General features: G+C 38.6%; 1 protein-coding gene and 1 long non-coding RNA gene across 9 annotated transcripts in view; one reads left to right on the forward strand and one right to left on the reverse strand.

Moving 5' to 3' along the window:
- The window catches only part of LOC122453651, a 40,828-nt gene extending 40,250 nt beyond the window's left edge, over positions 1–578 (reverse strand). The window contains exon 1 of the long non-coding RNA XR_006273132.1: positions 496–578. This is a non-coding gene — a long non-coding RNA (uncharacterized LOC122453651). The remainder of the gene's footprint in view (positions 1–495) is intronic.
- The window catches only part of TANK (TRAF family member associated NFKB activator), a 94,588-nt gene that overhangs the window by 17,364 nt on the left and 49,867 nt on the right, over positions 1–27,357 (forward strand). The window contains exons 1-2 of one of the 8 annotated variants that reach the window (XM_043487733.1): positions 662–804; positions 25,911–26,058. In XM_043487733.1, the coding sequence (XP_043343668.1) occupies positions 25,960–26,058 (99 nt within the window). In that variant the 5' untranslated portion in view covers positions 662–804; positions 25,911–25,959. Of the gene's footprint in view, positions 1–661; positions 805–1,054; positions 1,167–1,276; positions 1,903–3,750; positions 3,773–25,910; positions 26,059–27,357 lie in introns of those variants that run through there. The other 7 variants (XM_043487732.1, XR_006273130.1, XR_006273131.1 and 4 more) reach the window with 7 other exon arrangements.

Below are 27,357 nucleotides of genomic sequence, written 5' to 3' on the forward strand. Positions count from 1 at the left end.
AGGTATCTGTCTAAAATGTTCACCTTGGAAAATATTCAAGCATGGGTAGGAAATGGAATAACGGAGAATCCTAAGTTAGGGGAAATTTTTTAAAAAGAGATCTACTTGCATGTAGCAATCATTCAACTTTAGCAAGTACTTTTAATGATAGGTGTTGCTAGTTGGGGAAAACCCAAATGGGTGTGTGTGTGTGTATGTGTGTGTGTGTGGTTTTTCTCAGCATGTGGACTTTAATAACCCTAATCACATTCACATGAATATCTGCTGAAAATGAGGATTCCTGGAATTCACCCCAGTTGCTCTTAACTCTTGGTGAGGGCATGGCAACCCACTCCAGTATTCTTGCCTGGAGAAACCCATGGACTAGAAGCCTTATGGGCTACCATCCACCAAGTCTCAAAGAGTTGGACAACACTGAAGCGACTTAGCTGCGCTCTTAACTCTGGGAATCTCTAAGGGTGAATCTATATCTTTAACAAGAGACCCTCAGCTGACCTTTAAACTTGACATCGCGTGCCTTTCCGGGCCTGTGGTTTTCCCCCTTGAGTCCGGGCAGGGCTGCGCTGGGCGGGGCGGGGCTGCGCTGGGCGGGGCGGGGCGGGGCGGGGCGGGGCTTGGGTGCGGTGGGGGGAAGTGGCGGGAGGGGCACGGTCTGGCTTGGAAGGGTGGAGGGTGAAAGGGTTAAGGGATCCACGCGCAGGCGCTGCCCTCTGAACTGGAAAGGAAAACAACTTCCGGTCGGAGTCACTCGGCCGGGCGCCGGGCGACTTGAGGGTGGAGAGACCGGTGCGGAAACCCTGAGCTGTAAGTAAGAAACTTCGCTAGCGAGTTGCTGTGTCCGAATGCGTCGGGCACGGCGACGGAGAACTTGTGTGTGTGAGCGAAAGGGATACGCTGCCGTATGGGCGCCGCAGGGAGAAAAACCGAGGAGCTGCAGAGACAACCAGTTCTTCTGGTGGGGAGGGACTTTGTGCGAGAGAAATCACCTGGGTCCCCGTCCCGGAGCGGACCGGGAGGGGCTTTCCGGGCTCACGGCGTCTGCGCAGCAGCGACGGCCCCGGCTGCGACGGCTGCTGGGAAGGGACCCTGCCCGACTCCGCGTCGGCCGCTCTCTGTGACTTGATTTCTTGGCCTGCTAACCAGGGAGGCAGGCCTGTGATGTCAGGGTGAGCAGTGGACCCCACCTGGAGGTCCCAGCCTCCCTTGAGGACCGGGGGCTGCCTTCCAGAAGTTAATACTATCTTTGTTACTCTTTCAAAAACTTCCTAGGTTCTTTCTGTTGTTTTTTCACCAAGGTTATTGCACAGTTTCTCTCTCAGCTTTCCTGTGGGGTGTCATCATCGCCTTGTCAATGAGAAGTTGGGTAACCTTCCCGAGGGTCAAGGAGAAACTGGATGGCTGAGGCGGAAAGAGCGGAAGCAAACCCTGCCCCCAGTGGGAACCGGGCATTAGGCGGAATCCCTAGCGCGGTGTAAACTGACTAGTGACGAGTTACACGTGTAACAAGCTGTGCTCGTCACGAAGTGAAGCAAGGAGGGGGAAGATACTCAAACCAAGGAGTCTCTGTGTTTCTTACTATGCTGTAACAAGGAGAAGTATAGCAGCCTTTGCTATATAAAGTGTCCTGTGTCTCACAGACGCTTTTGACAAGTTTTATCTTAAGAGAGAAATGGTTAGTAAAGGAAGTGAAGTGACACGAAAGTGAAGGAAAATAGCGTGATCTGTTTCTCTACCACGACGGGAATACACATTTCAAAGAGGGGGAGCAGAGAAGCGAGCTCTGTAGTCTGCGAAAAAAATTTTTGTCCCTCTCACTGGGGAGGAGAAGAGAACCCTAAAGTGGTAACAGTCATGTTTTAAGCAGAAAATGAAACTCCTTCACGGCCCTCTCCCCAGCCACAGGTACTCCAACGTCTTGCACATCTCTCTTATGTGTACATAAACATGTTATTTCGCTTTCTTATGAAAATAAGATTGTATGTGCATACAGTCCTATTATTTGGTTTTTCAGATAGAATATATACAGTGGAAATCTTACCATATATAACTCTGCTTTACCTTAATGTCAGCATGGGATTTCTTTGCCTGGATGATCCAAATGTAGTTAAACATCTCTTAATATGGCCTGTCTATATATTTTGCCCTTTTCTTCACAATTATTTAATCTGTATTTCATTAGGATACAGATATATTAACCCTTTGTGAATTACATGGCGAATATTTTCAAGAACTATCAGTCTTTGGGTTAAAATGCCCAGGTTTTCACTTAAGAAGATGGTCCTCACTTAAAAATTATTAAAATATTTTCCTTTATTGTTCATTAAATCTTCTTACAGTTTTGTTATGCTTTATTCATTAAAACGTATGAAAATTATTTTTGAAAATTGTATAAGATCAGGATTTAGCCATTTTTGCTGCAATCATTTGCTGAAATTAATTCATTCCCAGCTGGCTAGAAATACTACCTTAATATAGTAAATTTCCAGGCATACATGAGTCTTTTTTGGATTCTTGTGTTCCTTTGTTGTATTTGCTTCTTCCTATACAATTACCAATCTTTCTTTGGTTAGGCACTTTGTAGTCATGCATAAAGCAAGCCCCTCTTCAAATGTCCTTGATGATTGTACTCTCTCTCAGGTAAAATTTAAAGTAAACTATTTATATTTCATTAAAACAGGTTTCTCTGGGGAGTTTTGTTGTATAGTTGCCAGTCATATCCGACTCTTTGTGACCCCATGGACTGTAACCCACCAGGCTCCTCTGTCCATGGGATTTCCCAGGCAGGAAAGCTGGAATGGGTTGCCATTTCCTTCTCCAGGGGAGAGATATTTCTAACCCAGGGATTGAACCTGATTCTCCTGCATTCTTCACCACTGAGTCACCAGGGAAGCCCTTGGGGGGTTTTAACTATCCGCTGATATTTTGTGACTGACATGTAGATGATTTATATTTCTGGCCAACTTTCTAAAATTACTGGTTTTAATAAATTCTCTTGAATTTTCTAAGAAAATAGTCTTCTGAATATACTCTTATCTCCTTCTTTATACTTCTTTCTTTTGTTTATAAATATCTAGCTTCTCCAAAACAGTGATATATAATAACAGTGATTCTGGGCATCCTTATCATATTTATTCATTTGTAGTTGTTTTTATTGTGTCATCATTGAATATGAATTTTATAATAAATTTCAAATAATTTTATTTATCAAATAAATATCTTTAATATTTCTAGCTACTTGGATTTTTGCAGGGAATGGATTTTGGATTGTGTCTAAAGTTGGGGTTTTTTTATTTTGTTTTTTCTTTTGCATTGGCCAGCACTTTGAGAGCAGTTTTGAATAGTAGATGTTGAGTTTTCATTTGGTGTATATATTTGTTGTTGATGTATTTTCATTGCTACTTAGCTAAACATTTTTATCAGGAGTGGAAGTTGAGTTTTGTCATATATGGCATTTTGGCATCTAATATGGCCAATCATGTGGTTTTCTTCCTTGACCTTTTAGAATGGCAAATTGTTTTAGTAGATTTCTACCTTTGTTGTTGTTGTTAATTTTTATTGGAGTATAGTTGATTTATAATGGTTAATTTCAGCTGTACAGCAAAGTATACGAACATATATCCACTTTTTTTGTTTGTTTGTTTTCCCATATAGGCCATTAGTTCAGATGCTCAGTCGTGTTTGACTCTTTGCGACCCCATGAACTGCAGCACGCCAGGCTTCCCTGTCCATCACCAACTCCCAGGGTTTGCTCAAACTCATGTCCAGCGAGTCGGTAATGTCATCCAACCATCTCATCCTCTGTCGTCCCCTTCTCCTCCCGCCTTCAGTCTTTCCCAGCATCAGGGTCTTTCCCAGTGAGTCAGTTCTTTGCATCAGGTGGCCAAATTATTGGAGTTTCACCTTTAGCATCAGACCTTCCAATGTGTATTCAGGACGATTTCCTTTAAGATTGACTGATTGGGGGAAAAAAAAAAAAGATTGATTGGATCTCCTTGCAGTCCAAGGGACTCTCAAGAGTCTTCTCCAAAAGCATCTCCAAAAACTTCTTCAAAAGCATCAATTCTTCGGTGCTCAGCTTTCTTTATAGTCCAACTCTCACATCCATACATGACTACTGGAAAAACCGTGGCTTTGACTAAACAGACCTTTGTTGGCAAAGTAATGTCTCTGCTTTTTAATATGTTCTCTAGGTTGGTCATAGGTTTTCTTCCAAGAAGCAAGCATCTTTTAATTTCATGGCTGCAGTCACCATCTGCAGTGATTTGGGAGCCCAAGAAAATAAAGTCTGTCACTGTTGCCATTGTTTTCCTGTTTATTTGCCATGAAGTGATGGGACTGGATGCCATGATCTTAGTTTCTTGAATGTTGAGTTTTAAGCCAACTTTTTCACTCTCCTCTTTCACGTTCATCAAGAAGCTCTTTAGTTCTTCTTCGCTTTCTGCCATAAGGGTGGTGTCATCTGTATATCTGAGGTTATTGATGTTTCTCCTGGCAGTCTTGATTCCAGCTTGTGCTTCATCCAGCCTGGTATTTCGCATGATGTTCTCTGCATATAAGTTAAATAAGCAGGGTGACAATATACGGCCTTGACATACTTGTTTCCTGATTCAGAGCCAATCTTTTGTTCCATGTACAGTTCTAACTGTTGCTTCTTGACCTACATATTGATTATGGAGTATTTAATAGATTTCTCTGTGCTATACAGCAGGTTCATTAGTTATTTTATATAGTGTGTATATGTCAGTCCCAGTCTTCCAATTTATCCCTCTCCCCTTTATCTCATGTTAACTGTAAGTTTTTTTTTCTACATCTGTGCTCTGCTTCTGTTTTGTAAATAAGCTCATTTGTATCTTTGATTTCTAGTTTTTGAACCAAACTTGCACTTCATCACTGTGTTAAATTTCAGCATATAGGTTTCTTTTTGATAACAATTTTATTTAAAATCAGTAATTGAGTTACATCTGTAGATATCTTTTTTCCTGTTATCTTTGCCAGAGTTTGATATCAAGGCTATGCTGATTTTCTAAAAAGACTTTAGGTTAGTTCTTTCTTTCTCTGCTTTGAGGTGGTTTAAATAGCTTGTTTAGTTGCTAAGTTGTGTCTGACTCTTTGCAACCCCATGGACTGTAGCCCACCAGGCTCCTCTGTCCATGGGATTTCCCAGGAAGAATATTGAGTGGATTGCCATTTCCTTCTCCAGGGGATCTTCCTAACTCAGGGATTGAACTCAGCATCTCCTGCATTGGCAGACTCAGCTCAACTTGCTGAGCCACCAGTGAAACCTAAAATAGTTTAAGAGCTCTCTGTTTGAAAGTCTGAAAGAATTAATTCATGAAAATACAGTGGACCCTTGAATAATACTTGAAGGTTAGGGGCGCCACAGCTCCCAACAGTTGAAAATCTGCAAGCAATTTATAGTCAGCCCTCTGTTTCCCAGGTTTTGCATCTTCAGATACAATCAACTGCAGATAGTGTAGTACTGTAGTATATATTTAGTGGGGGAAAAAATTCACCTGTAAGTATATCCATGCAGTTAAAACCCATGTTGTTCAAGGTCAACTGTACATTGTTCTTAAGGCAGCAATAATATTCAGCAGAAAGATCCAGAACTTTAAAAAGCAAACAAAAGCTCCTTAGAGTAAATCCTTATAATTGAAGGGGTGTGAAGCACCAGTAGTGTAGAGAATGAAGAACTGCTGTGCTGATCCTGGTCATTTTTATCCTCCACCTTTTTTTTATTTTTCAGGGAAAATGCTGTACGTAGACTGGGGGTGATAATAAAGTGCTTTACTGTTTTTTCTCCTCTACTCCAATTTATAAAGGAAAGGGTGTTGCTTCTACATGGGCAAACTTTTATGACCTGAAAGAAACATTGAGTGAAATTCAACTAAAAGAGCATTAGTTCACTTTGTTGTCATCAGCTTCCCAATTTTCCCAGGAAATTTCTTGTTTTAGAGGTAGTAACCTAGCTGACATTCTACTCTAGCCAAATCCAATAGGGGAGTTTCAAAATGAGTGGCTGAGAAAATATGCAAGCTCAGCATGCTTTTACTTACTGAATATGAAGTGAAAATCTGTAACAGTCTACGTATGTACATAGTCTGTGGACACACATAGGAACAGGGCTGGCTTCTGAGGCATATAAACCATATAACCACAGCCCACTGTTTTACTCAGCTAACGAATGGCGTACTGTTAATATGTGGATAGTAGTGTATTATGTAATCTTTGGGAGAGCTATTCACTTTTATAAATGTTTATTTGAAATACTTTTTGATTGCTTTCAAGCAAGACTATTACCTTAGATAATGCAGTTTAGCAATATACATCTGTGAACTGGAGGAAACTTCAAGACGCTCATAAATGTTATTTACAGAGGAATGCAGGTATTCTGTCAGTGTTTGGATATTTGAGTAGCTTAGCTTAAAAATCTGTTAATCTAGAACAAGTGATTATTGGCACAATTTGGGGGCATGCCCTTCCCTGGTAGCTCACTGGTAAAGAATTTTCTGCCAATGCAGGAGATACTGGTTCCATCCCTGGGTTGGGAAAATTCCTTGGAGGAGGAAATGGTAACTCACTCCAGTATTCTTGCCTAGGAAATGCCATGGACAGAGAATCCTGGTGGGCTACAGTCCATGGGGTCGCAAAGAGTCGGACACAAGTTAGCAACTAAACAACAACCTATAACAGACAAAGACTGCATATTTTTTAAAAGCATAGCAATTATCTGTCAGGAAATGGTAAAAAAAAAAAAAGAATACATAGCCTCTTGATGTAAAACACTATTCTAACTACAGTTGGTCCTTGAACAACACGGAGGTTAAGGCATGGCAACCCTCTGCTCAATTGAAAATCTGCGTGTAAAGTTAACCCTCTGTATCCAAGGTTCCTGTGTACCTGTACTTCCACCATATCGGCATTTCCACATCCAGGGATTCAACCAACAACAGATCATATAATACTGCCGTATTTACTCATGAAAATATCCATGGATCCTTGGATAAGTAGACTTGTGCAGTTCAAACTGGTGTTGTTCAACAGCCAGCCATATACTCATGCCTTAGTTGATTAGCTGTTGCTACTATATATCCTTATGTTTTCTAACAGCTTTCTAAGCATGAATATTACTATTCGGTTTCAACTTGATTGTGTGTAATTATGTCAAATCAACTTTTAGTTTCTATTTTCTGTAGGATTTACGTTGTGGCTGCCATTCATTCCATGTTGTCTTTTATGCTTACTGCTATGGTTTTCAATCATGGGTAGGGGAAAAGAGGAGGCTGTTAGCAAGAATAGGTAACAAAATTTCTCTGTAGTCCAAGACCAAGATTCTGAATCATTTTCAAAAAAGGGTAACAGAATATGAATTGAACTCCCTTGTGGGTGGGTGGCAAATTAGCGTACGGAATCTTTTGAATCGTGTGCATTGTTTGAAAACTGTTCAAAAAAGTTGAGGAGGATTGAAACAGGCAGTGGTACCAGAGCCTTTGCAACTGAAAACAAGCCTTTGGGACCTATGTAATTGTATATGTTACAGTTTTTCAATTCCTAATCTATAAAAACATTTTTAAAAATTGTGGTAAAATACACATACTGTGAAGTTTACCACCTTAGCCATTTTTAAGTGTATAGTTCAGTAGTGTTGAATGTATTCACATTGTTGTTCAAGCAAGAAAAGCATTTCTTAAGAGACTTTTTAAATTATTTTAAGAAAAAAGTTTGGGAAGTAAATAATAATGATAATTGTTTGTCTCCTGGGAGAAGTGTCCTAAACAGTAACCTTGTTTTCTTTTTAACTTCAGAGAGATACTTTCTTTAATGGTAATTATCATTACTAAATTATGAGGGTAAACATTTTGAGCAATAATCTGTAGTAGCTTTCACTTACCACGATGCTTTTTTCTTTGCAAAAAAAGAAGGGTCTATTGAAAATAGGTTGTTAACAGTGAAAACAGTCTGTCTGCAAGTCATTGTAGTTATGAATTATTGGAAATTGAGTGGACTAAGAAAAATAATGAGTTCGTTTGATGGTTACTTAGCTGAAGTTATAGGAATCCTTGAGATATTTGCAGTAGAATGAGGTATGGAGAATTGTTCTCTTCAGCAGCAGAATAAACTGAATCAGGTGATTTTGCTGTGAAGAATGATTTGCTCTAAGGACAGAAATCAGGGACTCAAGTCCCTTCAAGATAATAATGATTTTAAATTTCTCAAAAAAAAAATCAACTGTTCTTGTTGGATATATAAGTGGTTTTACTATTTCCATCCAATAAATATATGGCTTTTACCATGATTAATTTCATTACTTTATGTATTGGCTATCCCTAAACTAAAATGCCTTTCCCTTCATATTGATGTTTTTCAGCCTTTTTAAATCCATATTTCCTTTTTTATAAACATTAAAATACCACAAATCCTAGGAGATAAAAATATGTGACCTTTCTTCCCACAAAGTTCTTACACCTCCTCTTACTGAATGTAAACTTCCTCTTGAAGTTTTCCCCATCCAAGAATATTCTGTAGAGCCCTACTTTATATAATTTATGAAAGACAGATTTTTTAATATTAGGTAACCATTTCAAACTGATAATTCTTTCTCCTGCATCTCCAGATTCTAACGTGGCCCCTACTCAGAGGAAAAGATACCCCTTAACATGGCTAAGCAAGCTAACTGAGCAATGCCTGAGATGGGTAGAACATCACATGTCTAGTTTCCCTTTTGGTGTTACACTATTTAGTTTTGCACTTCAGCCCATAGAATTTTATACAACTTGAGGGAAAGAAGTGCTACTGGAGATAAAAAAGGAAGTGAGGCAAAGCTGAGACTCATGGATGTGGTCTTTGGCTATGAAGTCTCCTTTTAACTCTTAGAAGATAACAAAAAGTTTCACCAAGTTCTGACATCCAGAAAAACAGAGAACCTAGTATGGTGAGTTTTGGGTTTGATCTGTGGGATTGTCTTACCTTATCTATCCTGATGCATTTAGCCAACCAGCTTATTAAAAAAAAAATGCAAAATGCAAATTCTGACTCTGCTGGATCTATGATATTTAAGTTTCTGTGATTTCAGCTGCCTGATTGGAACAGTGTTACACAGTGACAGTGTAGTGCAGTGTGCTGTGGGTGTATCCATAACTGAAGTTTACAACCTGGAAAGTGAGAATAGAAATGGAAGCTGTCATTTTGGGGAACTGGCTGCTTGTACTAATGGAACTCTCTTAAAACTGGGAAATGATTGGAAGTTAATGTCAGGAGTGACAGTTCTCTTCCATTTCCTTTCTTCAAGTAAGGAAACACACATACTTTTCAGTGCCTTCAAAGATTTACCTTAACCATCTAAGACAGAAGATGTTCTTTTATTTATGTGTATATTCTACATTATTGACTTTTTTTCTGCTTTTTGCTTTTGTTGCTTTTTGTGGCTGAGGAGTCAAACATAGAGCTAAATAGAAAAGACAGGATGTATCTCTCACTCACTTACTCACTTCTTCCTTTGCTAAGATGGCAACTTTTCTGAAGTAGAATGTGAACTGTTATTATTCATACCCCAAGGGGTTGGGAAAAGCAGGTGACTTTCTTTTCTAGGGCAGAGTAGAAGAGGTAAACAGTTACTCTAGAATCACCCCATCCTGAAACTGCTTTAGATTTAAACTGGCCTCTTACCACAAGTGTCAACCCTGGTAGAACACTTACCCAGAAGCATAATAATCTCAGCAGTGGGGAAAACCCAGGAGAGGACCCTTTTTCTACTTACTAAATCACCCACACTTGTCTCTACTTGTCCACAAAAAGTAGACCTTGTTAAAGATGCTTTTGAATTGTGGTGCTGGAGAAGACTCTTGAGAGTACCTTGGACAGCATGGAGATCAAACCAGTCCATCCTAAAGAAAATCAACCCTGAATACTCATTGGAAGGACTGATGCTGAAGCTCCAATACGTTGGCCACCTGATGCAAACAGCCGACTCTTTGGGAAAAAAACCCTAATGCTAGGAAAGATCAAAGGCAGAAGGAGAAGAGGGTGACAGAGAATGAGATGATTGGATGACATCATCGATTCAGTAGACATGAACTTGGGGGAACTCAGGGAGATGATGAGGGACAGGGAGGCCTGGCATTCTGCAGTCCATGGGGTCCAAAGAGTCAGACATGACTCGGCAACTGAAAAGCAAAAGGGGTGGAGGAAATCTACCTTTAAGCATGTGATTCTTTTCAAACTTGAAATCCAAATGTGTATAACTAATCAAAGTTGAGCTGCTCTGGTTGAACTGGGCAATTGGTAGTAGAGCATTGTTTGTCTACACACCCACAGCCTCAGTGGAGTTCCAGAAGCACACTATTTTCCTTGATTATTACTTTTTATTGAGGATTGGTTGGACACTATTTGTCATCACAATGCTTGTTGTCAAAGACAACAGACTTAAGATATATTTATCTATAAAGTAAGGGGGTAAATGTTTGTTTAAAAAGAAGGAGGTAGGAGGAATTAGAGTACCACTTCACAAAATTTAACATCCCGATAGTAGGAGTCCCAAATAGGCACAGAGAAGGAATGAAATGGCCCAAAAAGTAATTCAAGAAAATTTGCAACAACTGAAGGATGAACTTCCAGATGGGTTAAGTATAAGAGCAGGAGTCAAAATGGCCCTGAACTTCAACAAAAGCAAAATGAGTGTAGCAAAACTTAGAAAATTCTGAGGAAAAATTACTTTCAACCTGGGACTCTTAACCTGGCGAACTGTCAGTTAAATCTTAGGGTAAAGATATTTTCAGTTATCTGAAATATAATTTCAGCAAGGTCTCAAAAAATTTACTTTGCAAGCACTTCATCAGAAAGCTACTGGAGGGTTTACCCCATCAAACTGAGGAGTAAAACAGGAAGGATGAAGATTTGGGATACTGAGAATGAGAGATCAGCTAGAGAGAGAGATGAATAAAGGGAATCATCAGATTCAGGTTGAAAGAAGGTCTCAAGGTGAAGGCCTTCCTCTCTGCACAGAGATGAACAATCTAAACTTGAGCAAGTCGGAAAGCTCAAGGAGAGATCCTTGTTAGAAAATGAAATAGATAAAGTAATGTCTGAACTTACTGAGGAATTGTATTAGTAATAGTAAGAAATAAAGCAAATAAGTTTTTTCAGGAAAAATATTTTTCAGGAAAGAAAAAGGAGCCATAGTTTAGTGTATGGCTCATCAGTGAATAGCATTACACAGTCATAAGAAAGTAAAAGTGGAATGTAGATCTAATCAAATAGTACATAACTGTTAGAAGGATGAGGAGGATATAAAGGGAGAGGAGATTTTAAAAGTGAGCTGAATCCTTGTCTTCCATAGTGGGAAGACAAGTAAAATAGAAATCAGTAGTGACAATATTAGCAAATTATTTAGAAATACAAAGGTAAATACCAAAACGAATCAAAAGAGCTGAAAATTGTTGCCAGGGTGAAGCAGGAAGTGGGGAGGGAGGAGAGGAGAGTAAGGGACTACTGTTTTTCTTAAACCTTATAAAGTCATTTGTCTCATTAAAATATAGATGCATTATGCTTTGATTAAAAATAAAATAGAAATTAAATTATAGTGAAAAGAACTAAGATATTGGTCTTTTCACATCAAAGAGACCTGGATTTATCTGGGTCTTCCCTTTTTCTAATTTGTTGATATTAGGCACCTTATTTAACCTTTTGAACCTCAGTTTCCTTATCTGGAGAGGGAAGATTAAAATAAGGTAGTTTAGTAAAGTAGCTGGCAAGTAATTTTTATCTAGTAGGTGTAAGATTCTACCCCTGTCACTAATGTTTCCTAGGAGGAAATAGGGAACGACCACCGTTGTTGGGATGCTTATTACCTTTCAGATACAAGGTTCTTAGTGTTCAGAATCTTCAGGTTCATGGCTGTGTGTGTGCCTGTTCAGACTAAGGTCTGTCACTGGGATCTCTGTCCTTTATCAACTATCTATAGATAGAGAATTTTAAAAGAATTAAGGTGATTTGGAATGTTGGTAGCAGTGAGAATCAAGTTATAAAAGGACTGCTCGGTGGGAGAAAAGCTGTGGTCTCAGATTTGTCTTTCAACACGAACTTCAATGCAAATGCCATTAATGGTGTCTCTTCCATTAATAAAGAAAACACTTGTCACATAGACTGGTGAATTGTGGAGATTTCATGAACCAAGATCAGCAAGAGTGCTATTGCTCTGAACCATCTGCCAAAGTATCAAAATACCTTTTTTTTTTTTTTTTTTTTAAAGAACATCTACCTTAGCCACTGCTATTTTTGATTCTGAATTCTATGCACTTCTAGAACAATTAAAAAAACATCACTGTGGAACAAAAGGACACTTTATGGAAGCCCATTTCCCTACCTTGGTACATATTTGTGTAGTATTTTTCAGAGCTCAGTGCTTTCCCATTATGACTTGACCCTCTGCGGCAGTGATTCGAAATCTCTCGCACTTGTTTGTCTCTTTTTCTACCCTCACTTACCTCCCCCTACTCCACCCCATGCCAAAAAAATAAATTATGGTCCTAGAAGTCTTGGACAGGGTTTGCTAATTTTGTTGTTGTTGTTGTTTATTTGAACTGCCCTGGATTATTCTGATGTACTGACAGGTTGGGAACCATTGGCCTACAGCATGCTGTACCCCAGACATTCTAAACTGGGGCAGATGAGGGAACTGAGGTTCACACAAAGGTTATAGCTTATTCACTCTCACCCATCAACAAGCATGTCTACCTTGGACATGTATTCTGCCCTCCAACTCTGATTTTATCTTTGGTTGACTAGGCTTTCTAATTTTGGTTCTCTGATTTGTATTAAGAAAAGCTAATATATTTTACACAAGATGTGGCCTCAGTTAAAAATAGGATTTGGAATTTTTATTTTATAGCATCTTTTTTATTTTTTCCAGATGGAAAAGGAAATGAAACATCAAATCAGAATTTTTAATAAACTCTTGCTTCTCCACAATAGGATAGCATAGCAAATGCTAGGACTTACTAGATCTGAGTATTCACATTTGAGGAAAACTGGGGTGGCCCTGAAAAGAGTGGAAATGTGTGTAATTTTGGCACAGAGACAGGTTTGAGAAGTTGGTTTGTAGGGTTCCTTAGAGATTTGGGGTCCTGTATTCAGAAGTATTTGACAGTAGGAGTAAGAAAGTGTGTTGCATGGTATAAAAATATTCTATCTGATTTTAAACTTTTATCATATTATACATTTACAGTCACACCCTAAACTTTTTGGGAATGCCTGGAAATGGAGATCTGGAAATCTCTGAAACCTTATTTATTTTCTCACTGGAGTTCTCTCAATTACTTCTAGTAAAACAAGTTGTGACTTGGCAAGCATTGGCCCAACAGCCTCTAGGTGTCCTCGGGGAAATTAAAAGCCAGGGTTTGAAGAGTTCTGTGCCAGTGATTAAGAGCACAGAATACAGCTTATAATTATGTAGACTTTTTGCCTGTTCCCATTTATCGTTGGTAATATTCTCAAGGCTAAATGACTGCCCAGCAATTTAAACTGCAGTTTAAGAGGAAATAGGCCTTTTTGTGAAAAAGGTCCTCTGTCTCCCGAAGTTTCATTCTCTTTTCATAGACGAGCTCTCCCCTTTCATAGTGATTGTGATTTAGTGAATGACTCAGAGTTGTTGGAGGGGCCCCTAACCTGTTAACTCATGAAATTTTAACTACTTTTTCAAGAACAACTTTGCCTTTTATGAATCTGGTACAGCCTGTGACATCTCTTACATTGTCTTCGGGATGAAGGGACCTTTTTTTCAAACTTTTTTAGTTAAAACCAGAAAATAGGTAGAAACTGTTCTACTCTTGTGAAAGATGATTACTATTTCATTATCATAAGTTTGGTAGAGTAGAATAGAAAGACTTAAGAAAAATCACACATTCAAACACTCTACCAGAAAGTTATTTTTCTTGTTATTTAACAGTATATAAGGGTTAACACAGCAGAGCACTAGACAATATTCCTACCTATATTTTGGTTTGTATTTGGGAGAAAGAAAGGTGTATATCTTGTGATACAAAGTAGTACAATAATGAGTTTTGCTTCTTTCTCTCTCCACTGTTTTCTTTTAAAACAATGTAGAGGTTTTGTTTATTTGTTTTTTGGTAGAAAGATTTTGGCCTGGTTGACTGTCAGCCAGTATCAGAGGACATTAAAAACAGGACTTTAAGAATAGTAGCTGGAGGGAAGGCTTACTTAGCCATCATTTCTTCTTTAGATTTCGTTATCACTCAGTTGGTACATTTTTTCCTGCCTATTATTATGTCTCTGTTAGCACTTTTGTCCAAAATCGAATTCAGTATCCTCTCCTGTCTCTCTCAGTTTTTCTTCCTATTTCTCTGTGGCTGACTGGCATTGCTGTTTGCCCTATATTTTGAAAAATATGGCTGGCCAACCACCTTTAACAAAATAAACCGGTTACTTTGCTTATTAAAACATAGATGCTAGGACTCCATCCCAGGCCAACTCACTCAGAGTCGCTGAATGCTTCCTTCTCATCTATTGTACACATCCAGTTGGCCAGTGAATCCTGGTAATTTTGCCTTTAAAATGTCTCTTGAGTCCATTCATCTTTCATTTCCCTTACTCTAGTTCAAGCCCTTATCTTTTACCAGAATACAACAATGGTTTCCTATGGATATACTCACTTTGTCTCCCTCATTAGTTTGTATTCTGCTGGTATCTGGTTTATCTTTCTAAAACATATTCATCTCCTGCTTGAAAATTCTCCTGCTTGAAAATTCCTTAATGTCAGCAGGTTAAAATTAGTGACATTCAAGGTCTATTGCAGTCTGGCCATATCTAAGTCTGCTGTGTACAGTTTTATGTAGTTAGTACACTCCGTAACTCTAGGGTGCTTCATTCCAATTATGGTCTACATGATTGGGACCCATAGGGTTTTTTCAGTGCAGGACAGTCATATGTGGTGGCCCCAACTATCCTGTCTCAGCACTCTGACCTCTGCATCCTTTCTGTATACATGCCTCACTTGCGTAAATATTATATTCACCACCAGTCCCTAAATGCATTATACTAGTGATTTCTCAGAGCATCTACTTTTTCAGAGTGAATGTTTGTTCTCCTTTCACTCTACTTGTTGAAATCATTCTCATATTTCAGGGCCCAGTATAAGTGTCAGATCCTCTGTGAAACCTTCCTCAGTTCTCTCCTTTTAATTGTTCCTTCTATTATACCTTTTTACTGCTTACACTTTTACTTAACAGTTCTTTTCTTCTTCCTTTGAGGTAAAACCTGTATACAATGCAATGCACAAATCTGGAGTGAACCTTTGGGTGACCTCATGTGTTTTTGCCTTACTAAATTATAAGCTCTAATTAGAGAAAAAGGCAAAGATTATTTAAGTTTATCTCTTTCCCTTGGAAAAAAAGGGAGCCTACTGTCTTCAGTGCTGGGTCAGTCTTGAATATGGTACCAGTTGGGATACAGCTCAGCTTCTCTTTTAAGAACTCCCCAATGGCAGTGGCTTAAACCAACAAGACGGATATTTTATTTCTCTCATGTATGACAGTTCAAAGTATAAGATGTCCAGAGCCGATACAGCAGCTCCACAGGGTCAAGGACCTAGGCATCTTTATTCCTGTCATTCCACATCCCCCTGTTCCACCATCCGGAAGTGTTGCCCTCACCACAATGGTTCGGGTGTCTCACCACAATAAAAGAAAAGGAAAGGGGTAAAAAAGAGAGCTTGTCTTGGAAGTTACTCTTACTTGCCTATGACCGAAACATGGTCACATGACCACATGAACTAAAATTCAGGAATACTAGAAGAGTAGAGAATGGATATTGAGAAATAGTTAACAGATATGTTTCACATATGACCTCAGTCTTCACAATAAACCTACAAACTATATATAAAAAACTAATACTCAGAGGATCTAAGTAAATAGCCAGAAAAATTGCAGGTCTGAGATCTGAATTCAAAGCCTTTTTTTCCATTCTACCTAGTAAAGTGTTAGGAGGAAATATATAATTGTTAAAGGCATTAATTTTCACAGTGTTACATCATGTATTTTCATATCACATATTTTCACAGTATCATGTCATCTCTTCTAGGACATCCCATGTAACTTTATTCCACACTTCTCACACATCATGAAATAAATTGCCATGCTAACTGGTTTTTAATTTTTAAATCTAAGATATCATTTATGAGGAAAAATAAATCACTGTATTTGCTGAACAAAAGCTTCAGTGCTTGGTATTTGTTTAGAAATGTTATCTAATCATAAAGTTGACAAGGGTGATACCTTGTCAGTTTAGTTCAGCTCAATTGTGTCCGCCTCTTTGCGACCCCATGGACTGTAGCACACCAGGCTTCCCTGTCCATCACCAACTCCCGGAGCTTGCTCAAAACTCATGTCCAATGAGTCGGTGATGCCATCCAGCCATCTCACCCTCTGTCGTTCCCTTCTCCTCCTGCCTTCAGTCTTTTGAAGCATCAGGGTCTTTTCTGATGAGTCAGTTCTTCGCATCAGGTGGCCAAAGTGTTGGCTTTTTAGCCTCAGTCCTTCCAGTGATTATTCTAAAGGAAATCAATCCTTTAGAATTGACTGGTTTGATCTCCTTGCAGTCCAGGGAACTCTCAAGAGTCTTCTGCAACACCACAGTTCAAAAGCATCAATTCATCGGCACTCAGCTTTCTTTATAGTCCAAATCTCACATCCACACATGACTACTGGAAAAACCATAGTTTTGACGAGGAGGACCTTTGTTGGCAAAGTAATGTCTCTGCTTTTTAATATGTGTCTAGGTTTGTCATAGTTTTTCTTCCAAGGAGCAAGCATATTTTAATTTCATGGCTGCAGTCACCATCTGCCGTGATTTGGGAGCCCAAGAAAATAAAGTCTGTCACTGTTGCCATTGTTTCCCCATCTATTTGCCATGAAGTGATGGGACTGGATGCCATAATCTTAGTTTTCTGAATGTTGAGCTTTAAGCCAACTTTTTCACTCTCCTCTTTCACTTTCATCAAGAGGCTCTTTAGTTACTCTTCGCTTTCTGCCATAAGTGTGGTGTCATCTGCCTACCTGAAGTTATTGATATTTCTCCTGGCAGTGTTGATTCCAGCTTGTGCTTCATCAAACCTGGCATTTTACATAATGTGCTCTGCATATAAGTTAAATAAGCAGGGTGACAGTATACAGCCTTGTACTCCTTTCCCAATTTGGAACCAGTCCATTGTTTCATGTCCAGTTCTAACTGTTGCTTCTTGACCTGCATACAGGTTTCTCAGGAAGCAGGTAAAGTAGTCTGGTATTCCTATCTCTTTAAGAATTTTCCACAGTTTGTTGTGATCCACACAGTCAAAGGCTTTAGTATAGTCAGTGAAGCAGAAGTAGATATTTTCTCTGAAATTCTCTTGCTTTTTCTATGATCCAGTGGATGTTGGCAGTTTGATTTGGGTTCCTCTGTCTTTTCTAAATCTAGCTTGAACATCTGGAAGTTTCCCATTCACATACCATTGAAGCCTTGGTTGGATAATTTTGAGCATTACTCTGCTAGCATGAGGTACAATTGAAATGAGTACAATTGTGCGGTAGTTTAAGCATTCTTTGGCATTGCCTTTCTTTGCAATTGGAATGAAAACTGACCTTTTCCAGGCTTGTGGCCACTGCTGAGATTTCCAAATTTGCTGGCATATTAAGTGCAGCACTTTAACAGCATCATCTTTTAGGATTTGAAGTAGCTCAGCTGGAATTCTATCACCTCCACTGGCTTTGTTCGTGGTGATGCTTCCTAAGGCCCACTTGACTTCCCATTCCAGGATCTGGCTCTAGGTGAGTGATCACACCATCTTGATTATCTGGGTCGTGAAGATCTCTTTTATATAGCTCTTCTGTGTATTCTCGCCACCTCTTCTTAATATCTTCTGCTTCTGTTAGGTCCATACCATTTCTGTCCTTTATTGTGTCCATCTTTGTATGAAATATTCCCTGATGTCTCTAATTTTCTTGAAGAGATCTCTAGCCTTTCCCATTCTATTGTTTTCCTCTACTTCTTTGCATTGATCACTTAGCAAGGCTTTCTTATCTGTTCTTGCTATTATTTGAAACTCTCCATCAAATGGATATGTTTCTCCTTTTCTCCTTTGCCTTTTGCTTCTATTCTCAGATATTTGTAAGGCCTTTTCAGACAACCATTTTGCCTTTTTGCATTTCTTTTTCTTGGGGATGGTTTTGATCACTGCCTCCTGTATGATGTCATAAACGTCCATCCATAGTTCTTCAGGCCCTGTGTCTATCAGATCTAATCCCTTGAGTCCATTTGTCAATTCTACTGTATAATCATAAGGGATTTGATTTTAGGTCATACCTGAGTGGTCTAGTGGTTTTCCCTACTTTCTTCAACTTAAGTCTGAATTTTGCAATGAGGAGTTCATGATCTGAGCCACAGTCAGCTCCTGGTGTTGTTTTTTCTGACTGATTAGAGCTTCTTCTTCTTCGGCTGCAAGGAACATAATCAATCTGATTTTGGTATTGACCATCTTGTATTGATATCTTTAACCCCTTCATTTTAAAAGCAAGGAAAATCAAGGTCCAGAGGAGGCAGAACTTGCCCTTGATGTCGTTACCACCATTGCTTCATCTCAAGCCTCATAGTACAAACACTGGCCTGGGTCATCATTTCTCTAAGTAACTCTCAGTGGTATACTTAACAGTTGTCTCAGGTTTGCAGAGTTGTTCTGATCTGGAAGTTCAGGCTGGACAGTGCACAATAAATACATATAATCCTGGCCTGTTTTAGTAACGAATGAGTATTATCTAGCACTAAAAATGTCTTTATTAAAAAAAAATAAAATAAAAACATCTTTATAGCTATTAGGAACCAGTTTTAGAAAGGATGATGCTATTTGATAGTCAAAGGAATGGGTGAAGTCATTCCTACTCATAATTCAGAACCCAACTCAGATGACATCTACCTCTCAAAGCCTTTCCTAAACCTCATAAATATTAGATATGAGCGCTCTGCTTTCCAAACTCTAGCCTTCAGATATATCCAGGTATTCATATATATTCTTTAAATTACAGCTAGTGGTGCCTTCATGAGGGTGGGTTTCGAGTCTGTTTTGTTCTCACAGTGGTGAGAACATCAGTGGTGCCCAGCCCAGGCTTTGTTTTTTGTTTTACTGAATGAAATATCCATCATGGCATCCTGGGAGAATATTTTGCAGCTGGCTGTAATAAACAATCCTTGAACTAAGATTTCCAGAAACTTAGTCCTAGTCACTCAGTTATAGCTTTGTTACTATACGCAGGTCATTTAACTACCCTGCGCCTTGTCAGTCAAATTGAAATATGAGTAATGGGAAATGAACTGGTGGGGAAACAGCTTCGTAAAAGGCACATAAAACTAAGGTGGCACTATCCCTAAAGCTCCTTGCCGCGTCCTGTACAGTGCCTTACATGTATTCAGCAAACACATGCTTTACTTTTTCATTTAATTGGATAGTAATGGTATATATTTTATTAAAATTAAAATTTGGCCCTTGTAGTCGACACATCTGGGAAATGTTACCAAGGGAAAAATAAAATTATCGCCCTTGTGCATGCTGATTTTCCTACTCTGGGACACTTTTATTATGCACCAAGGATCAGTGAAAAGAGAAAGCAGCCTGATGCCTATGAATTTTCTTAGTGCTTCCTCCTGGGCGAGCACCTGCTGGACCTGGGAGGTAGAAGAGGAACTTGGTACCCTCTTCATTTTCCATCTTACAGGAAGTACCCAAAGGAAAAAAGGAAATACTGTCAGAGTAATAGAGGTGGATATGACAAGACTACCTTGCTTTCAAGAGGATTACGCTAGGGGTGGCGTGCTTTGTGTTTGCCCGCTCAGCTATAGTGTTGGGCATCAGTAAGTTAATCTCTTCCCAGTGCAAGTATAAGGAAACCAGCAAACCAAACCCAGAAATAAATTAGCACAGAAAGCTTTCCTGAAAACACATTTAAAAGAGTGAAGCCATAACTAAAAAGAGTGTTTCCACGGCAGAGGTAGCTCTAGCTTGGACCTCCTGGATTTGGGGGATGGTAGTGGCTATTAGGGGCTTCCCTGGTAGCTCAGACAGTAAAGAATCTGCCTGCAGTGCGGGAGACCTGGTTTCGATCCCTGGGTTGGGAAGATCCCCTGAAGGAGGGCATGGCCGCCTACTCCAGTATTCTTACCTAGAGAATGCCTACGGACAGAGGAACCTGGCGGGCTACAGTCCATGGGGTCACCAAGAGTTGGACGCAACTAAGCGACTAAGCACAGCACAGTGGCCATTAGATTTGAGTTTGAACATGTTTATTATAAATAAAACCGTTTCCTTGGAGTCCAGCAACTTTTGAAGAAGGGATACCAAAATGTAATTGAAATGGACTACCTCTTGAATTGTGAAGTTAATTTTACACTTAACAAACGCTTTAAAAAATAAAGGAACAAGTGGCTTTAAAGTTTACGGTGTTAATATTTGAAACCTGTCCAGTTTAACTAGCTGGATTCCAGAGACTGTTTCCTTTTTTTCTAGTCAGTATCACTGATCTGACACCCAATTTTCTTCTTGGCTGTGGGATAGGAATGAAATGTATCATTTATTTAGTTGTATTGACCTGAATCATATCTCCCCAGCATACATTCTTAATTCAGGAAATAGGATGCATCCATGTGGAATTTACTCAGTAACTCTTCGTAGTGACATTTGTGTGATCTAATTCAAGGACCTGAAATGAAGACTGCACATGATTTACTTGCATATGATGCAGCTATTTTTAGTACTGTATTTACATTTTTAAAAACAAGAATGCACCTTCTTGATGGAACAGACATGCATTTTTCAATTCACAGACGCAAGACGTGTAGAACAAAGAAGTTTCTTAGAAATCAAATCCAAACATCTTTTTTTGTTTGAAGGGAGAGAAACTTGAGTCCAAAAAGATTTAGTAGCCCTGAAATAAGGTCCCACAGTCAGTCAGTGACAGAATAAAACAAGAAACTAGATGAGTTCCCAGTTCAAGATTCTTGTTTGTCCCAGATTTTAAAATATAAGTGTGGTTTACATTGACAGTTTATTATGACATCTGCAGTTTGTTAAGACAGTTTTAGGCAATCAAGCCACATAGCTACTTAAATTGTCTAATTTCTGTATGAGCGTATTATAGTATACTATATTCCCTATAGCTTCCTATCCTTATTTTTCTTTTCCTGCTCATATACTTACTTTTAATCTCATGTGCTTTTTAAAGCCACCCTAAATCCTTTTTTGAATGATAATAGTATCTAAATAAATACTCAAAATGATGCTTTGTGCTAATGCTAATTACTCTGTTTCCATAGTGTCTATGGTATGTTAGAGATCCTGGCAATGTTAATTATCTTAACAGTATTTCATCTTTTCCATCTATCAGAGGTAGCAGTAAAAACAGACTTCCTAACTGGAATGCCTAAAAAAGTATGACTTTCATTGCTTCAGGGCCTTCCTAGTGGCTCAGATGGTAAAGCGTCTGCTTGCGATGCAAGAGACCCGGGTTTGATCCCTGGTTCAGGAAGATCCCCTGGATCTTGCCTGGAGAAGGAAATGGCAACCCACTCCAGTACTCTTGCCTGGAAAATTCCATGGACTAAGGAGCCTGGTTAGGCTGCAGTGCATGGGTTCTCAAAGAGTCGGACACAAATGAGCGACTTCACTTACTTCAGTCACTTCATTGCTTCACAAGGTAAAAACACTGTGATCCCCATAATGTTGTTTTTCAGTCACCAAGTCGTGTCCGCAACTCTTCATGACCCCATGGACTGCAGCACTCCAGTCTTCCCTTTCCATCACCATCTCCTGGAATTTGCCAAAATTCATGTCCACTGAGTCAGTGATGACATCCAAACATCTCATCTTATGTCATCCTCTTCTCCTTCTGCCTCCAATCTTTCCTAGCATCAGGGTCTTTTCCATTGAGTTAGCTGTTCACATCAGGTGACCAAAGTACTGGAGCTTCAGCTTCAGCATCAGTCCTTCCAATGAATGTTCAGGCTTGATTTCCTTTAAAATTGACTGATTCGATCTCCTTGCAGTCCAAGGGACTCTAAGGAGTCTTCTCCAGCATCGATTCGAAAGCGTCAATTCTTCGGCACTCTACCTTCTTTATTGTCCAGCGCTCACAACCATCTGTGACTACTGGAAAGACCATAGCCTTGACTATACAGACCTTTGTCAGCAAAGTGATGTCTTTGCTTTTTAACACACTGTCTAGCTTTGTCATAGCTTTCCTGCCAAGAAGCAGTTGTCCTCCAATTTCATGCTGCAGTCACCATCCACAGTAATTTAGGAGATGAAATCTGTCACTGCTTTCACCTTTTCGCCTTCTATTTGCAATGAAGTGATGGGGCTGGATTCCATGATCTTAGTTTTTTTAATATTGAGTCTTAAGCCAGGTTTTTCGCTCTCCTCCTTCACCCTTATTAAGAGGTTCTTTATTTCCTCTTTGCTTTCTTCCATTAGAGTAGTATCATCTGCATATCTGAGGTTGTTGATATTTCTCCCAGCAATCTTGATTCCAGCTTGGAACTCATCTAGCCCAGCATTTCTCATGATGTGCTCTGTATATAAGTTAAATAAACAAGGTAACAATAAACAGCCTTGTTGTACTCCTTTCTCAATCCTGAACCAGTCAGTTGTTCCATACAAGGTTCTAACTGTTGCTTCTTGACCGGCATACAGGTTTTTCAAGATGGTCTGGTATTCCCATCTCTTGAAGAGTTTCCATTGTTTGATCCCCATAATAAAATCTTTGAAAATTATTCTTTACCAAGTCTAGAAAATGATGTAGGAGTGTGCTTAGTATATTAAAGACTGGCTGATAGGATTAAACTATTACCTGGGTATTTAAGGGCATTGTGATGTATGGTTAGCTAGTTTTCAACAAGGATGCCAAGGACATTCAGTGGGAAAATGCCAAGGGCATTTCAGTTGAAAATAGCCTCTTCAACAAATGATGCCAGGAGAACTCACCAGCCACATACAGAGGAATGAATCTGGAGCCCTACCTCATACTGTATTACACAGATACTCAATACAAATCAAAGGTCTAAATGTAAAAGCTAAAATTACAAAATTTCTAAAAGAAAATATAGGTGAAAATCTGTGTGATCTTGGTTGGATTAGGCAGGGGTTTCTTAGATATGAAAAGCACAAGAACTAAAGAAAAAAGATAAATTGGACTTCATCAAAATTAAAACTTTGTCAAAGGACACTATCAAACAAAAAGATAATCTACAGAATGGAAGAAAATATTGGAAATTATATATATGCATGTACATATGCATAAATATATATATTTATACATATACATATATATATATACACACACATATACACACACGTATATATATATAGGAGAAGGAAATAGCAACCCATTCCTGTGTTCTTGTCTGGTAAATTCCATGACTGGGGAGCCTGGCATGCTACAGTTCATAGGGGTTACAAAGAGTCGGACACAACTGAGCATGCATGCACATGTATATACACACATACGCAGTGTGTGTATATATGCCTTCCCAGTGACACTAATGCTAGGGAACCCTGCTTCCAGTGCAGGAGATGTAGAGGTGCAGGTTTGATCCCTGGCTTGGGATGATCCCCTGGAGAAGGGAGGGCATGGCAACCCACTCCAGTATTCTTGCCTGGAGAACTCCATGGATAGAGGAGCTTGGCAGGCTACAGTCCATGGGGTTGCAAAGAGTTGGACATGAATGAAATGACTTAGCGTGCACATATAGGCACATATGGATTTGACTAGACGTTTGATGTACATGCACACACACATATATACACATGTACATATATGTATGTGTATATGCACATGTATATGAAAGGTAGGCAAAGAATTTGATTATTCATTTCTCCAAAGAAGATATTCAAATGCCCAATAAGCTCTATAAAGATGCTCAACATCAAAACTGTGATGAGGTGCCACTTCACACCCAATAGGATCCTAACATATTTTCAAATGGACCATAATTATTGGTGAAAATGTGGAGAAATTGGAACTCTTGGGCATTGCTAGTGAAAATATAAAATGATGCAGCTTCTGTGGAAATGACTGTAATGTCTGTGGTAGTTCCTCAAAAAGTTAAACGTAACTGTCATCTGACTCAGCAGTTCTGGTCCTAGGTATATATCTAAGAGAACTGACAACTTGTGTTCACACAGATATGTATGCGCATTGTAACTTTATTCAAAATAACCAAAAAATGTAAACAACCCAAATATCCATTAATTGAGGAATGGATAAGTAAAATGTAGTATAGCTAAAAAATGGAATATTATTCAAACATAAAAAGCAGTGAAGTACTATTACATGCTACAACGTGTTTAAAGATTGGAAATTTTAATGCTTCGTGAAAAAAGCCAGACACACTGGCATATACTGTATGATTCTAAACATTCAGAATAAGTACATCCATAGGGTCAGAAAGCAAATTAGTGATTGTCAGGGGTTACAGGGGAGATGGGAATTGGGACTAACTGCTAGTAGGTACAGAGTTTCTTTCTGTGCTAATAAAAGTGTTCTGTGATTAGATTTTGGTGATAGTTGCACAGCATTGTGAATACAGAAAACCACAGAAGTGTATACTTTAAAATGGTGAATTTATTTTATATGAATTATATCTTAATGTAAAATATGGAAAGCAGGTATACTCAAAGATAAAGATGTTATGAGAGAGACTGATATTATGAAGGATTTCCAGTCATAAAGGGTATGAAATAATTTGGTATCCCCAAAACCCCATGTGACTGATAGACAACTTTGTCTATTCTGTGGCTCTCAGAAGATTAAGAGAAAGGCTCCATGGTGTGGTTTTTACAGCTTGACAAGAAAAATCAGTCATTAGATAGATGATCCTCTGCTCAGAGTCAGGGAGTGTCTTTAAAGATATAATGCAAATTGGGATGATAAAACTAAATTACTTACACTGAGGAAATCACCTGTAGTTCAGAAATAGCAGAGAAGTCAGAAAACTAATATAGAGTAGGGGTAAGACTGATGGGGTGTGATTTTCCTTCTTTAATGTACAATCCAGTGGCAGTTTTCCCTAGATTTTGTGCTAAAATAAGAGCATTTTCACACATTTTAATTGCTGTGTGATAACAGTGTGAACTCCATCCACAAACATTTATTATCTACTTAATTTTGCTCTAATTTCAGTATAGCAAGCATTCACCTTATAAGTGGAAGTAACTGTCCATTTAGTAAAAAGAAACCCCTTCTAACATTGCTAAGCCTGTTGTGCATTTCTATAATAAAGGATTAATAACAAATGGCCTTTTATATTTTTCCATTTTTAACTTACATTTATAGAATACCATTTGCAAAGTAGCATCTTTATGAACTGGAACCCTAATTGCTCCTTAAACATTCATAAAGAATATTTCAAAATTGTAGAAGTTAAGGTTTCACAATATTCCAGGATTAAAATATGATCAGGATTTTATATGAGACTTTTTTGCCTTCATAAAGCTGTTTTATATGGGGACTTCTTTGATGATCCAGTGGTTAAGAATCCACCTTGCAATGAAGGGTTCATGGGTTCAATCCCTCACTGGGGAGCTGAGATCCCACATGCCACCGAGCAGCTAAGCCCACACACCGCAATGACTGAAGCCTGTGGCTCGGGAACCCAGGCGCCACAACTAGAGAGTCTCTGTGCTACAATGAAAGATCCCGTGTGCTGCGTCTAAGACCTAACACGGCCAAAGAAATAAATAAATAAATATACTTTAAAAAACTTTATAGTACATGATCCCATAATGTTCATGCTAAACAATACAGAACTGTCTTTGAGGCACATTTTTAAAATGATGTATACTACTTGATAGCTATCTAAATTGTTCAATTATTTTCCAGATCTGTCATTTACTCCATCATTTATAGTGATGCAACAGGACAGAGAGGAATGGATAAAAACATTGGCGAGCAACTCAATAAAGCTTATGAAGCCTTTCGACAGGCATGCATGGATAGAGATTCTGCAGTAAAAGAACTACAGCAAAAGGTATGTGGTGTTAGTTTTGAAAGTTGTTATTTATCCTGGTGAATGGAATTTGAATCTTTTGCAATGGAAAATATTATGTTGTTAGAACTAAAGAAAGAACTTTTTAAGGAACTAAAACACAGGGATATATTGATAGATGAAATTTGAGGTTTTTATTTGCTAACTTTTTAAAGAATATTGTGACCTATGGAAAGAATTCATTTTAAGATGATTGTATTGAGGAAAAATAAGTACGTTATCTTCCATGAATAATTTTTAAGCAAAATGACAAACTAAAAGTCAGAGTATCGGTATCTCAGCTAGTTTTTTGTTTGTTTCATATTGTTACTTGGCTGACTGGAAGACGATACAAATCTTAAAATATCATGGAACTAAATTTGTTATTAATTTATTCTCTAACTATAAGTTAAAGATAAACTATTATTTCAGTGAAATCTTTAATGTCTTACCAGAAGTTTCAGCTTTTTAAAATACTCCTGTTCACATCAAATTTCCGCTTAGTGTTTTCAGTTTCTAAAGAAAGTAAATTGGAAGAAAGGTATATCCAGGCAAAAATTACTGGTTAAGTAGTTCCTAGGCATGTCTGTCGATGGTCCTTGATAAGGTTTTCACCAACCTACAGTAAAATGAGAAAAATAAGAATAAAGTAATTAACTTCTTATAATGCTAAATTTATTCCATTTAAAATTCTATCCTTTATTCTGATACTGTTTCTATGTTTCTGTACTGTCAGAATAAAGAGCAAAATTTTGTTAACATACCCATTTGTCAAATGATAATCATAGAGGTTTTGGTTTTTGTGTTTTTTGTTGCTTAGTTAGTATCATTACTTAGTGTTTTGGGAGTCCCCAGTACACCCAGACATTCTGCAATTCTCTAAAAGGATTACAGGACTTAGTAAAACTGTCATATTCAGAGCTAGGATTTATTACAGAGACTAGTAAAAATACACAGCCAGATCATTAATGGAAAAAGACACCAGGTGGAGTCTAGAGGAACCCATGTGCAGGTTTCCTATACTCTTTCCCTTCTGTGAGGAGTCACACGGAGTGCACCCTCTCTCCAGCTTTCAGAAGTTCACCCAGCCTATATGCAGTGCTTTGACACGGGGAACTCCATTTGAGACTCACGAGCTTGGGCTATTTTTAAGGGTTGGTTACATAGGCACCCTGTGTCAGAGGGAAAGTAGTTATTCACCATGAATATCATGGTAGTCTAAGTAGGTTGGCACAGCACTTAGAATCTTATCACTTAAGAAATGTTTTTGAAGATTACATTCCCAGATGCCAGTCAAGGGGC

Source organism: Cervus canadensis, chromosome 15, assembly GCF_019320065.1.
Source record: "Cervus canadensis isolate Bull #8, Minnesota chromosome 15, ASM1932006v1, whole genome shotgun sequence".
NCBI classification, from domain to species: Eukaryota; Metazoa; Chordata; class Mammalia; order Artiodactyla; family Cervidae; genus Cervus; species Cervus canadensis.